Raw genomic sequence first — 15,285 nt, forward strand, 5'->3', positions numbered from 1 at the left:
AAAAAATGTTTCTGAAATGTTAAAGGGAGCAGATCATCATATGTAATTTTAACATATTCAGTGACCCTGAAATGTATAATGTGGGAATGATCCATTTACTAGTATAGTAACATGGCGTTATCGTTAGTTATTTTTTTGCCATATGCAAAATATTTATTATTTTATGTTGGGGATATAAGTATGATAAGTATGACCTTTGGATAAAATAATAAAGACTGAAGAGGAATGTCTGCAATCAGCTCAGACAACAGTAAATGCAATATTAACTTTGGGAGGTCACCAGTCAGCCCACCACACAGGATTTATTGTGATCAGCAAAGAAAATCTGTCTCTATATGAACTATGAATTATTTGGTAAAATGTGTTAGATTCTTCAGATTTTAGCATTAAACAGGAGCCTTGAATGGTGCCTGTGGTTACCTTTCAATAGTTGGAGCAAAACAAGGCACACTGACTCTTATAGTTACAAACCACATTTCTAGAAAAGTTTAGACATTTTGTTCATTTAAATAACCACAAGAAATTGTGATTTGTTAATTCCCTTAAAGAAAAAAAGTTCAATGTTTTTACTGTGGTAGCTGTAGCTGTAGGTGATTTTGAGCAATGTTTTACAATTTTATGGCGGTATACAGTAAAGGTGTTTCTCAGAGAGCAAATTTCATCAACTGGTTTTGGAGAAAGGTTTGAAAATAACCGAACTAAGACGGTTCAACACCAACAGGCACCTGGTTTAGCACACCACAGCACATATTTTTACAGCAAAGCGAGGCTCAAAACACACATAATTAGAGGATAAACCCTCATACCTTTGAGCACAAAGTCGAGTGAAGGGTCTTCTGAGTATTTTGTCTGTTTTCATCCTTCTTCCGCTCTTAACCTAAGCTCAGAGCTAAACTCACAACTGCAGTGGGCTACTGAGCTTGTTTGTCTCCACTTGTTTTCAGACTGTCACATCTCCATTCAGTGAGCTCCCACAGTGCTCTCTCCTCTGTGGCTCCCTTAAATGCACTAAAATTTGCCATGTTTTTAAAGACACAGAACAGAAAACTGACACAGCAGATATGCGCCATACCTCCCTCCTTTTGAGATACTGTCCATATTTTTAAATACCGTGGTATACAGTATTATCATTATCGTTATACCACCCAACCCGAGTATGGTAGAAAAACAAAAAAATGTGGATATGAAAATACTGGAAATGGCACAGTAGTTTATTCTTGCTTTCAAACTGAATAATTCTACTGAATGTCCTGCAGCAGAATGCAGGAGGAGGAACACAGATTTAAGTGCCCCGATAAACCCCAGGGAATGTGCTTCAGAGGACAATGTCTATACATAGTTATACTTTATTACCTGGACTGAGCTCCAATTTTTTCAGATCATTATTAATGCTTAAGAATATTTTCTTTTTATCATTTATATGGTTTCATATCATTTCTATCATTTAAAAATGGTATACTCCCTCCTACCAATTTGCAAATAATCCCATCCTTCTATAGACACACACACACTATAATCAGAAACAAACTACCATGGGCTTGAAAAAATGGCAAAAGGCATTCCTTTCAGCAATGGTTTGGAGACATACATTCTTAGTGTGTGTGTGTCTGTATGTATACACACACCCACACAGACAGAAGAGAGAGAGAGGGAGGCTGAGAAGTGAGCCAGTCATAAATGCTTATTAAGTGTTTAAAATTTTTCATGAGAGGACTCAGAACTCTGTGGTGGATATCTGAGTGCCCTCAGACTGTAGGTCCTGTTGGGTCCTCCTCTGTCCTCCAGGTGGGACCTGGTTCAGGTCTAGTCACCTGGGCATCTTCACAGATTCTGAGGGGCCACACACAGAGATGGGTTCCTGTGTGGTGTTCCGGCTTCTGGAAAATGTATTCTGTTCTGTGCAAGAGCGAAAGGGCAGGCAAAATTCTCTGAAGCACCTCTTGAAGTTTTCGTCCAGGAAAGCATACAGCACTGGGTTTAGGCTGCTGTTCATGTAGCCCAGTGCAATACAAAAGTGCCAGCTGATGATCACAAGTGGGTTCTTCTGATCGATATCCACCAAGGTCTTTATAATGATGAAGATATGGATAGGGGTCCAGCAGATAATGAAGGCTGCTACTACCACCAGCACCATGCGGGTGATGCGACGTAGGTTCCTATCTTTCTCTTTAGACCCAGAGAGTAGACGTACACTTTTCAGTCGCAGGATCATCAGTCCATAGCAGATTGTAATGACCAAAACAGGCACCACGAAGGCAAAGATGAACACACAAATCTTTGTCAGAGTGTCATAATACCAGTCTGGGTCTGGAAATTTCAGCATGCAGACAGTTTTACCTGAAAAGAAAGATGGAAAGGTCTGTAAATTATGCAATGGGCAAGAAAAAAAAAGATTTCAAAGCCATAAAATCAGAAAGAGGAGACATTGCTGAGACATGCTTGGCTATTAGATGACAACTGACCAACATATTTTACAAGTTTAGCCAGACATTCTTGAAGTTAAGCATATGAAAGCCAAGCATGGAGTCCCACAGGCTCTGTTCAAGGACCACTTGTTTACCTTATATAAGAAGCAACTTAGAGAAATGGCATTAGCTTCCACTGCTGTGATTCCTATGCAAAAGTCATGCTTTTAGGCAAGCTAAGAAATAAACACTACCTTCGAAACACTTTTCAAAATAAATCAAGAACTAGGTCATGGGAAATTACTTACAGAAATGCAATATAGACCAAAAAGACACAAATGCAATGTCCAAATGCATCAATAAAAAAGCTGTCCAAGTTCATCTCCAAAAGAAATTTTGTTGTAGAGTCACCTCACCTTGAATATAAGATTTAAAACTTTTTTTTTATTTTACATGAAATACACAGCCCCCTCCAGGGTGTGTTCCCACCTTGATTCCACCCATTGATTCCGGCTAGGCTCTGAATACACTGCGACCCTGAACTGCATAAGCGGTTACATACAATGAATGAATGAATTCATTAATCTTCCGTATCTTTTTATTAAAGCCAATAGCTCTATTTAAAAGCATGACTTGTACAAAGAACTATTTGCATAGTAAAATGGGTTCTTTGCATGCTAAAACCAAAGAGTCCTTCTACCCTTTCACAGTGCCAATGGGTCTATATATAACTATTTTAATACAGTCAAAGTACAATCTAATTAGAAACATTTACATACAATTAAAAAAACCCTTGAAAATTATTTTTTTAAAGAATGTACAGAAACCATCCATGGTGTTCTCATATTCAAGTTGGATTACTATAATGAACTCCTATATAGATGTTCTAGTAGTTTCTTTATACAATCTGAACTTTGTCCAGAAGACTGCCTCTAGATCTCATACTTGAGCCTAAATTTGTGGTCACACTAGATGTCCTAGACACATCACAATTTTTAATGAGCTCATGAATGACCTCATAGGTCCCAATCTACAGTCATGCAGCCTGTAATGTCCATATAAAATTGTCATAATGTCACAAAAATTCTTCAATACTTTATACCATTTATTTTGCAAAATTTGTATTGTTGTTGTTTCTACTTGCTCCAGTTTAAAAATGGTTATTATACAGGTATTATACAATTATTTGACAGTATAATTTGTGTCATATTCATTTTAGCATGTTTATTTATTATTATCAGTATATAATAATAGAATATTCGGTTACATTTTATGATACACATTTTAGAGAAAGGTGTCCCCATACTTACAGTCTATTTCCCTGTACTTACAGTATAACATGCCACATTTTAGAGTGTACTGTCCTGGTACTTACAGTGTAACTTCTTCATAAGAATCCATACATTTTACTGAGAGGTTCATGCTTGTGCTTAGGGTTGCAAAATTCTGGGAATTTTCAAAGTTGGGAAATTTTCCATGGGAATTAGCGAGTATTTATGGGAATTAATGGGAATAAAATGGGAATATTCAAAGCTAAAGGTGATAAACTTACATATACTCATTATTTGTAACTGCTTATCCAGTTCAGGGTTGCGGTGGGTCCAGAGCCTACCTGGAATCATTGGGCATACACCCTGGAGGGGGCACCAGTCCTTCACAGGGCAACACACAAACAGTCACAGTCACTCACACTTACGGACATTTTTTTTGAGTCGCCAATCCACCTACCAACGTGTTGTTTTGGACTGTGGGAGGAAACTTGAGCACCCGGAGGAAATGCACGCGAACACTGGGAGAACACACCACACTCCTCACAGACAGTCACACGGAGCAGGCATTAAACCCACAACCTATAGGTCCCTAGAGCTGTGTGACTGCGACACTACCTACTGCGCCACCGTGCCGCCCCAACTTACATATAGTTGGTAAAAAATATACTGAAGCATACTCTTGGCTAGTTGAACAGCTGAATATCAGAGCTGCTCCTCAATCCCAGGCACATGGGCTGCACACCCCCTGCACTGTTCATTCCTTCAATGGAACAGTTTTGGAAGTCTGGAATAGACTCCCAGAAGACATCAGATTTGCCCCAAACATTACTACCTTCAAATCTAGACTAAAGACCTTCCTGTTCTCCTGTGCATTTGAGTAGCGCTGCACTTAGATTGAATTAAAAATGTAGATTTACTTATTTTATTTCTAGTACCATTTTAATAACTGTCCTTTTTTTATTACTGTTTTTATTGTTTTAAATTTTACTGAATAGTTTTAATCATTTTTTTATATTCTGTTTTAATTCTATTTTATTCTTTCTAATTGCTTTCTAATTTTACTTTTTACATTCTACTGTAATCTTTCTGTATCGCGCTGTAAAGCACTTTGAATTGCCATTGTGTACGAAAGGTACTCTATAAATAAATTTGCCTTGCCTTGCCTTGCCTTTCCTTCATTACACGTACAGCAGAAGATTTCAAGAAACCTGACATTCACCACTACTGAAAGCACATATTTGGATCAAATGACTACCTTTATTTACCTGACTACCTTTATTTAATAGCATTGAAACATTTAAGCAACTATTAAATCAAGGTGTGGTGGCATGGAGTAGTGTCACTGTCACACAGCTCCAGGGACCTGGAGGTTGTGGGTTTGAGTCCCGCTCCAGGTGACTGTCTGTGTTCTCCCTTTGTCCATGTGGGTTTCCTCCAGGTGCTCTGGTTTCCTCACACGGTCCAAAAACACAAGTTGTTTGGTGGACTGGTGACACAAAAGTGTCCATAGATGTGAATGTGTGAGTGTGTGTGTCTCACTGTGAAGGACTGGCCACAGCCCATTGCAACGTTGAATTGGATAAGTGGACAATGAATATGTGAATGAATAAATCAAGATGTAATCTCACAGTTACTTGCTATCTGGTAAATCAGAAAAGCTCAATAAGCAATTACATTGAAGAGACTAGTTTACCAAGGCTAGCAGGCTAGCAAAAGGTTAGCTTACCAAGACTAGCTACCTATATTTTATTTCCTCAACGGGTTTCTGTAACAAATAATTAATATTTATTATTTATTTAACATTTTGAAGACCATTAGGTTTAGTGATTTTACACTGTCATTTTATTTCACAGAAGAATGCCAAATGCATCAACAATGACATCACAAGTGTCATAGATATTATTTGTATTGTTATGCCTTAATTTTTGCTGTTGACAAGAAATGGTGTATTGATGATAGTGTATGATGTAGTTCCTTTAAATGATACAATATGTATCTGTATCTCGGAATGTCTGCTACACATGAAGTTTTTGCTCTTTTCTGACAAGGATGTACCATCCCACCAAAACCCAATCTCCTTACTATTCCTCAGTTTTATCTCTAAAACAAATAATCTCAATACCACCTATACAAGTTAACACTTTACTAATCCCAAAGGACATTGCAGATTTGAAGCGATGTAAGGATAGCCTTATTAACACTTTTAAATCCTCCACCCTAACAACAGAGCTACACTCTCAGAAAAACTTTCACTGTGAATGTGTACCCTCAAGGGTACATGTTCAGTACCTTCAGTTGGGAAAATAATTGTACTATATTGTATAATAAATGTAGATTTTTAGATTTGTGTCCATTTCATAAACCCAAATGAATCTCCAGGATTTTTCTTATGTCGTTTTATTTCACACAGGTCTATAAACAAAACCTACAAATATTCACCTCTCCTTATGAAAAAGAGAGGGTAATGTAACGTTATGAAACCCAACTGAACTTTAAAATCACTGTTGTACCTTTACTTTTAAAGGTATGTTTATACTGTTTGTACCTTCAGTGACAATAATATAACTGTACTGTACCTGTACCATCATGAAAACTAGTTCTCAGAGCTTTTCTGCCTCCTCCAATACAGTATTTTTTCATACTACTTATAACTCATAAATTTTCCAAATAAATGTTGAAGAACTAAATGGTTTACAGTGTACAATGCAATGTCCAGTTTCTAGTTCTGTTTCCATATATATCATCATCAACGTCAGGAAAAATCTTTGAATCTAAATTTTTGTCATTTTTCATTATTTGAAAATGTGATTTGCTTTATATTGTGTTAAATGTTTGTGATGAGCATAATAGAGTTTTATACTTACTTTGGCACTGTGTCATTATTTTAGGTATTAAATAAATAACCTTGCTACCTGTATCAAGTTCACTGAACATCAATTGTGTGAACACATTCTACAGCAGTGGCATCCTTGTTTTCTGGCTCTTTATGTGTTTATACAAAATACAAAAAATAGATAATAGCATATTGTTTGTAATCACAAGTCAAATATTCTAGAAGCCCTTACCTTTGTCAGTCACTCTGGTTACCGCCATGACCATGATTGGAATCCCAATGGCAGACGACAAAATCCAGATGCAGACATTGATGATTTTTGCTTTGACAGGGGTACGAAACTCGAGGGCCCTCACTGGGTGGCACACAGCAACATAGCGGTCCACACTCATCATCGTCAGAGTGAAGATGCTAGTGAACATGTTGTAGTAGTCAATAGCGATGACCACTTTACACAACAGCTCCCCAAATGGCCAGGTGCTCATCAGATACTTGGCACTCTGGAATGGCAGTGTGCTGGTGGCCAAAGCATCGGCCAGGGCTAAATTAAAAATGTAAATGTTGGTGGCAGTCTTCATCTTTGTGTACCTGTTGAAATGCATCAACATGTTTCATTTTAGTACTGCAACACAGGACCACAATCTCTCAAAATCTGAAACTTGTTTATTATTATTATTATTCATACCCAGGATTTGGATAGGATTTGAGAATATTCAGTCAATCTGGGATGGGTTATATCTGTCTGGGATATATTTTAGAACAACCAGACATTTTTTATATTTACTTATTAATTAAAAGATTTCCAATTCTGATTTCATTCTGAGAACACGTCAAGAAAGAGACTTTTTATTTGTGTATCATTCATCTACTGTAACAGCTTCATCCTGATCAGTGTCACAGTGGGTCTGTAGCCTACCCAGAAACACTGGGAACTATACAGGAAACCTCCCTTGATGGGGTGTCAGTCCATAGCACAGCATCACACACTCACTCTGTCACTCACTCACACCTGTGGGCAATTTTGCACAATCAATCCACCTACCAGCATGTGCTTTTAGACTGCAGGAGGAAAGCAGAGCTATGCAGTGATGGATTCTTCTCTTCTGGGAAGGCTTTAGATTAGATGTCAGAACATTTTTGAGAGGATTTAATTGCATTAAGTCACAACGACAGTTCAGCTACTAATGATTATTATCTTTGAAATGCAAATACAACTCCAACTTGGAGCAAAGGTGTTTGTGCTGTTATTCTGATTAACAGAATATTTGGAGGTTTAGGTCTTCTGGTAATGCAGCTGGTCATAATAGCAGGCTTGTTGTGAAGAGTACACCAGCATTTAGTTTGTAATTCAGCTCTACATAATGACAAGCTTTCACTTGGATTAATTAGGCACGTTTCTCCTCTGTGTGTCACTGTGTAATGATTACTTCTTAACGATCTGGGAAAAATCCTTCAGCCTCGACTTCACAAGAAGGGTCACACTTCACAAGACTGAGGACTAGTAGTGGTTCAATAGATCGGGAGAAAGATGAATGTGCATTTAAATGCGCTGACATGTTTACATGACATATCTAAAACATATATTGTCACCGTCCAATGAAAAACACGTATCTCAGTTTTTGTCAATTTTTAGTTTACTACATCATAAGAGGGCAGCATGGTGGTGCTGCAGGTACTGTTACTATCACAAAGTTCTAGGGTCTTGGGGTTGTGTGTTCAAGCCCTGCTCCAGGTGACTGTGAGGAGTTTGGTGTGTTTTCCCAGAGTCCATGTGGGTATCCTCCAGGTGCTCCAGTTTCCTCCTACAGCCCGAAAACACACATTGGTATGTGGATTCTCAAAAAGTGTCCATAGGTGTGAGAGTGTTAGTGAATGTGTGAGTGTGTGTTGTCCTGCAAAGGACTGGTGCCCCCTTAAGGGTGTGTTCCTGCCTTGAGCCCAGTGATTCCAGGTAGGCTCCGGACCCACCGCAACCCTGAACTGGATAAGTGGTTACAAACAATGAATGAATGAATGCATTTATCATGGGAACACAGCAGCTGTCTCTCAGATTGTGTGAAAATGTCATAATGAATAGACAAATAGAAACACTTCTAGATTACTTTTTACATTGACTTTCATTGCAAGTTAAGAAGGTATGTCATTTTCCTATAAAGTTGCTATTGGGGAGATACATGTTTTTCGTTGTACAGAGGTGATATGAAATGTATTTTTTCTAATCCATTAATTCATTTTACATTTATAATATTTATACGTTCTGGTACACACACATCTCATCCATTAGCATTATATTCATCTGTCACCACTTATAATTAGTGAATTCTGCTTCTTTATGGCACACCCATTTTGGACATAGATCTAAGTATTAAATTAATTAATAATTAATACATTGACTTAGACGGGATGATCCGAAGAAGCTTGAGCCTTAATTTATTATGTCTAATACCACTTAATGAAAATATATGTTATGTTAATTATTAATTTTATTTAATTTTATTACATTTATGAAAATTATGTTAAGTGTAGAGGTGATGGATGGAAGTGTTTATTTGTGTCAACAGCCCAGTGCAATTCTACTACCATCATATTTTAAATATTTGTAAACATAAGATATTTGAATTTCAAACAATTGAGTTGGCTAATACACAATCCAGACACATGAATCAAAGAATGCCAGTTGTCTAATAAAAAATAGAATAATATATTTTGGTTTGTATTATGATTTATTCGTTTTACATTTTACCATTTTTAACAATATCAGAACACTGCATAAAAATACGTAACGGCCTGTTTACACTAAAAGCCATCTTATTATAACATTTTATTGTTTTTATTGATTGGTTTTTACAAAGTATATTGTTTATTACCTTTTATTGAAAAGTAGGTTGTAAAAGAGTGACATAACCTCTCTTTTCTGCACTTCTCACAAACTAATTATCTCTTGCTCATTTACAAGTCATGGTCTGTCAAATTAATGAACGAATCTAATGGACTCTTTGTTTTACTCTTCCATTAAACTCTGTTGTTCCCTGCTGGTTTTGAACTTATGCTTGAGATACATTTTGAAAGCTGCATCTCTGGGTCTGAGATAATTGTATCCATTCTGAACGGACCTTGTTGATGTCAACTGGAGTTTGTTCATTATGCTAATAGAATAAAAGGACTGAGATGAGGGGAACTTCTGCATACAAAGCAACTCATGTAGTAACAAATTCTCTGTTAACATGGCTTCCAGTGGTGTCATATATACAGAGCACCAGCTGCCAGTGCCCTGTTTATGTGACATCAAACGTCATATCAAGTAAAATAAGCTGTTACACTGAATATTATTAGATGTGGAATATTACGCAATTATGAGAAAGGCTCTAGAGTTGAACAAAGGCTTTGTGTTATAAGGGGGACGCTTCTTAACATTCTGTATGGGATGTTAAATTCTATTAGTACTATTAGCATTATTATTGATTTTTATTTTTCAAGAATGGCTATAACTGTGCTGGAGAAAAGAGACAATATTTGGACTGTGCCTGCTGAGTGGCAAGCTGTCACCACTCCCAAGAGGAAATCACATCCCCTCTTTCTCTGTCTTTCCACAATTATTTCTCTCTTGCTCTCTTTCCTTGTCCATCAATAATTTTCCACTCTCTCTGTTTGTCTTTTTTCACCAATAATTCTCTCTCTCTCTCTCTCTGATATGAAGCATGTTGATCTGTATGAAGTGTTTGCCAGTTCTTACCGGATGACTCCGTACATAACGAGCAGGTTTCCGAGCAGCCCGAGCGCGCAGATGGCAGAGTAGAGCGCAGTGATGGAGATGGCAATGAACAACGCAGTGGAGCCACTCATTGCACCCTGCTCCTTGCTGCTGTTGGTCAGCAGTCCGCCTTGCTCCTCCAGAAAGTTGATGTTGTAAGGAATGGCTGAAAAGAAATCATCAGCTCCGCTCACAGTGACAGCAGGAAACTCCATTGTGCTCGAAGAAACAGCAGCGTTGTGTAAAAAGCTTCAGACCTGTCGGGTTGCTGTTATGGAGATCTGTGTGCTTTCTGCGTTGAGACTGGGGGGAGGAACACTACTCACACTCCCACACTCCTCCTCTAACGCGCCGAGGCACTGCTGTGAGCACATTATAAACCACACAGAAACCCCCCAGCTCTCCTCACTCTCAGCCGCGTCTGTCTTTCTGGCTCTGCTTTTACTGATAAAGACCCCTTCCAGTGAAGATCAGGTTTACCCCTTCCAAACTGTGTCCGTGATATTTTTACACTCTTGAAGACATCCATGGCCAAGAATTTCTGATTTAAACTTCAATATTCCAAAGACCTGAAACTGGAAGATGTTTATTACACCACAAACCCAAAGATCCAATCCTGGCAGGGCTTTCATGCTCGGGGGTGGGTGGTTGGATGATGATGGAGCAGGGACCAGTTTTATAGATCTGAGCTTACTAGATGAAGGAGAAGAATCAGACTGGAATTTGAAGTCAATTTCATATGAATATCAGAGCTCTACACAGCTAGGATTTAGGTCCATTTATATGAATTGTCCTTCATGAATTAACTGGAAAGTGATATGTTGGCCAAATATATATATATATATATATATATATATATATATACATACACACAATACTGTGCAAACGTTTTAGGCACCAGACATTATGAAATTTAAAAAGCACACATTTATCTAAGTGTTTATTTGCTAAAAACAAAAACAAAAAACAAACAAACAACAAATAACACCCAACATTAGAATAAAACCAAATAACATTATTCCAGTAAGTGTGATATTCTGTGTGTGAATGTGTTGGTTGGACTTTTTCCAAATCTCTCCTCGTGGCAGTCCATACCTTTGAGGTTATCATCCAATACTTAATTTTACGGGTTAATAAATAATGATTTTAAATAACGTGTGCTGGTGATGCATTCAAATTCATGCAATCAAAGAGAATCTGAACAAAACCTTGTTCTTCAAACTCACTCACACCTACTACTTTATAGAAAAAAAGATCTTATATTTATTTGTTTTAAATTATAAATTTTTTGTATTTACTGTGATTACATATAATTTTATACAAGCATAAATATATATATATTTACCTTAAGTGCCTAAGACTTCTGCACACTACTATATTTAAATATACAAGTGCTGGTCATAAAATTAGAATGTCATGAAAAAGTAGATTTATTTCAGTAACTCCATTCAAAAAGTGAAACTTGTATATTATACTCATTCATTACACACAGACTGATATATTTTCATTCATTACACACAGACTGATCAAGTGTTTATTTCTTTTAATTTGATTATTATAACTGACAACTAATGAAAACACCAAATGCCACATTCTAATCAGCTAATTAGCTCAAAACACATGCAAAGGCCTTTAAATGGTCTCTCAGTCTAGTTCTGTAGGCTACACAATCATGGGGAAGACTGCTGACTTGACAGTTGTTCAAAAGACGACCACTGACACCTTACACAAGCACCTGTATATATATTTTAGCCAAAAGCATTAGTGAGTTCAACTGATCGTGAAAATTTACTTCTGGGTGACAAACACCATTCTAATCCATCTGAAACATTCTGAATGGCACTCCTTTACCTAAGAGAATGTAGCTCCACTGCTACACAGCTCAGTCTCCGTGGCCTTGGGCCTGATGACTCATATACAGTGGTTTCAGAACATACTATTAAACTGGAAATTCTTTACCATAGATATCACACAAGCTGAACTGCAGCTGAATGGCTACATTTGCACTTTGACGTAGCTGAGCTGACTTTAAGAATGGATACTCTTAGATATAAAGTGTATTTGGTGCTGTTTCTGACCAAGGCTTGTTCATGCTGTTATTCGTTTTAGGCACCAGACATTATGAAATTTAAAAAGCACACATTTATCTAAGTGTTTATTTGCTAAAAACAAAAACAAAAAACAAACAAACAACAAATAACACCCAACATCAAAACATCCACCAAACATCCCTATAGGGCTTTCCAAAACTATACTCAGGGCATTGACATTGAATGTGGGCTGGATCTCAGAGACTGCAGCTGAATGGACTTAACTATATGGATTTATTAGAGATGAGCAACCTAGATCAAGGTGCTGAATTGTCCTTTTATGAAAAATCCGTCACATGTTATTATATGGCCATTGTTAACAATGCTGATACATATGACCTGACCACAAAAGTTAGAGTGCTGATAGCGCATTACTGGCTCAAAAAAAACATGGATATTACAAGATTTAAAGATATTTAAATAAAGAAAGTTAAATTATAAGTACATATACTTATACTGAGATATGATCCAAAACTCCTTAAAAATATCCCTTGAAGCACTTTTCACCAGTGGTTGGTTGCAGGATTTTTTCACATTATAATCAAAGCAAAGCAAGGTAGGCCGGCTGATAATAAATCAAACGTGCTTAGCAGAGCAGTATTCTCTTATGTTCAATTTTCCTCCTATTACAGCTCTATGTTACAAATATAGTACACATTCAGGCTGTAGCATTGATGATAATGATGATGAAGTTGTGTTTTAGTGTATTACACCAGGGCTTGACATAGCCCTAAACAAGAAACAAGAACACACACACACACACAAAACAAAATAATAATAAAAAAAGCAATCATGTCATCTTCCTAAAACAACCCAATGTTTGGGAGAGTACTAAAGTTAACCTGAAAGTATTTAGAAAAGTTATACTGTCATTTTGTACATTATATACTTACAGGTAAATGGATGAAGCAAATTTAGCAATAGGTTAAAGAGTATTTACAATCTCGACCCTGAAGAAGTTTAACTATTTTACTTTTTCTGTCATGGGATTACAGCATTCCCCACAACAACATCATACAATTTCACCCATAAAAGGACATGAAATCAATGAAAATGCTTTGAGATTACTAACTAAAAGCACAACCTTGACACAGAATAAAAAACAAAACACAAAATGTAAAAAAAAAAAATTGGTTTTGGTTTTAATAGGACAATTCTCAGCATTGAGATTGACCTGTTTTGGTATGTGGATATATTGTAGAAATGTAGGAGATTTAAATGAATATGGAAAACCTGAATGATCGAAATCCTGAAATTTTTCAAGCTGTTAAAAAGCTATAACATTGAAATAAAGAGCACTAGGCTATTGGTTCACCCATAGCATCCTAATGACATTGATTTGACTTAAGGCAAGAAATGCCGTCTGAAGAGCCTTATATACTTACAATTAGACATCTAATTATTCTAATCATTCGTCCTGGGGTCTGGCTTTTGGAAAATATAGTATCATGACAATCACTGCTTGAAGCATATTTAGCCAATTTGACTTTTGAAAGCTGTATTCATAAACATATATATTTATACTGTGTGGGTCTCTAACTCAATCCCAGCCCAACAGTTAATGACTGTCTCACCTCAAACCTGAAAAACAATAAAGCCATAAAATCTGTCACCTTACAGTATTAGACCACAATGTGAGATATATAAAATTACCTCTCCCTGGTGCTGTGGTAATGAGACCACATGAAAGTGCCTGCGGTAACTGAGCTCTAATGAATTATTAAATGACAATAGGACTGCATAATGGATAAATGCTAGATGTGTTGTACCAGTGATAGACTTTTTCACTTTTCAGCATTTGCCCTCTGAACCCAACACACTCTACAGCACTTCGTCAAGCTACTGTCTGGCAAATTCCACAGGAGTCCGTTTTGTACCATGATTAAAAATAGTCGTCATTATACTACAGCTAGTTCTGGCAATCTTCAACTTGATTGGCTGAAAGGCATGGTATGAGGGCATAAAATCTCATGATAATGTCACTTTTTATAAGTATCACCCCACTGTATTTGACATTAATGCAGAAACAACAAGCCATTAAAATACAACAGCCACAAAGAAGTTGATTAAACAAGAAGCTGAAGAAAAATCTTATTCTAATAGTAAATGAAAAACAAAAAAACAAAATCAACAGAGTTGTTAACACCAGCCATGAATGGCAAAGCCCCAAATTTGAAGGACACCCCATACCTCATTTAATAATGCAAAAAAACCCACTGCTTTTCAGGTAAACAAATTAGACTAAAAACTGTATTGTGACCTGTATTATTTGTCCTCTAATATTTATATACCAGCAACTACATTGAAATATATTGTAAATAAATGAGGTGTTTTCCATTAATCATGTTTTAATCTGAGCTACTAGTATTATCTTCTAAATATTTGCTAGTTCTAGCACACTGTTTAGCAGATAAAAGCCTGTAGATTGCTCATGTATTGACTTCACTTTTAGTACTTTTAGTAGAACACACTTAGAAAAGAAGGCTTTTTAATGGTTTTTGATTAAAGAACCATGAGTTCAGATTGTTTAGATTGATAAAGAATGTGTTGTGTATGGTTCTATTTAGCACCAAAGTGTTCTTGTATGGTTATGAGCTAGACATAATAACAATTTTTCTTGGTGTTAATGCCTGTATATGTCACTGTACAGAGGCCTCATTTACAAAGGGTGTGTACGCACAAAAACAGGTCTGAAATGTGCATGCACAACATCACATGCAGAAACTGATTTATAAAGAAATTCTAGGTGTAAAAATGAGTGTTCTTTTATTGCAAGGTTTGATCTATGCTTACACACAAAAACATTTTGGAGAGAGTGGGAATTGGCAGCATTATGTGGAATTGCATGTAAATGTGCAAACCTTTCTCACACCTATCAAATCATAACGCACAGATTAAGATCAAGAAAGGAAGACTAGCAAGATTTGTTTAAATT

General features: G+C 36.7%; 1 protein-coding gene across 1 annotated transcript; it reads right to left on the reverse strand.

Annotated features, from left to right (window-relative positions):
- Window positions 1-1,807: 1,807 nt before the first annotated feature.
- On the reverse strand, window positions 1,808-10,475 carry oprd1b (opioid receptor, delta 1b). The gene is made up of 3 exons (XM_066683304.1): window positions 10,243-10,475; window positions 6,742-7,097; window positions 1,808-2,337 (listed from the first exon to the last, which is right to left on the reverse strand). The coding sequence occupies exons 1-3, from the start codon at window positions 10,473-10,475 to the stop codon at window positions 1,808-1,810; spliced, it is 1,119 nt and encodes a 372-aa protein (XP_066539401.1).
- Window positions 10,476-15,285: the final 4,810 nt, after the last annotated feature.

The sequence above is a fragment of the Hoplias malabaricus genome, chromosome 10, assembly GCF_029633855.1.
Source record: "Hoplias malabaricus isolate fHopMal1 chromosome 10, fHopMal1.hap1, whole genome shotgun sequence".
Taxonomy (NCBI): domain Eukaryota; kingdom Metazoa; phylum Chordata; class Actinopteri; order Characiformes; family Erythrinidae; genus Hoplias; species Hoplias malabaricus.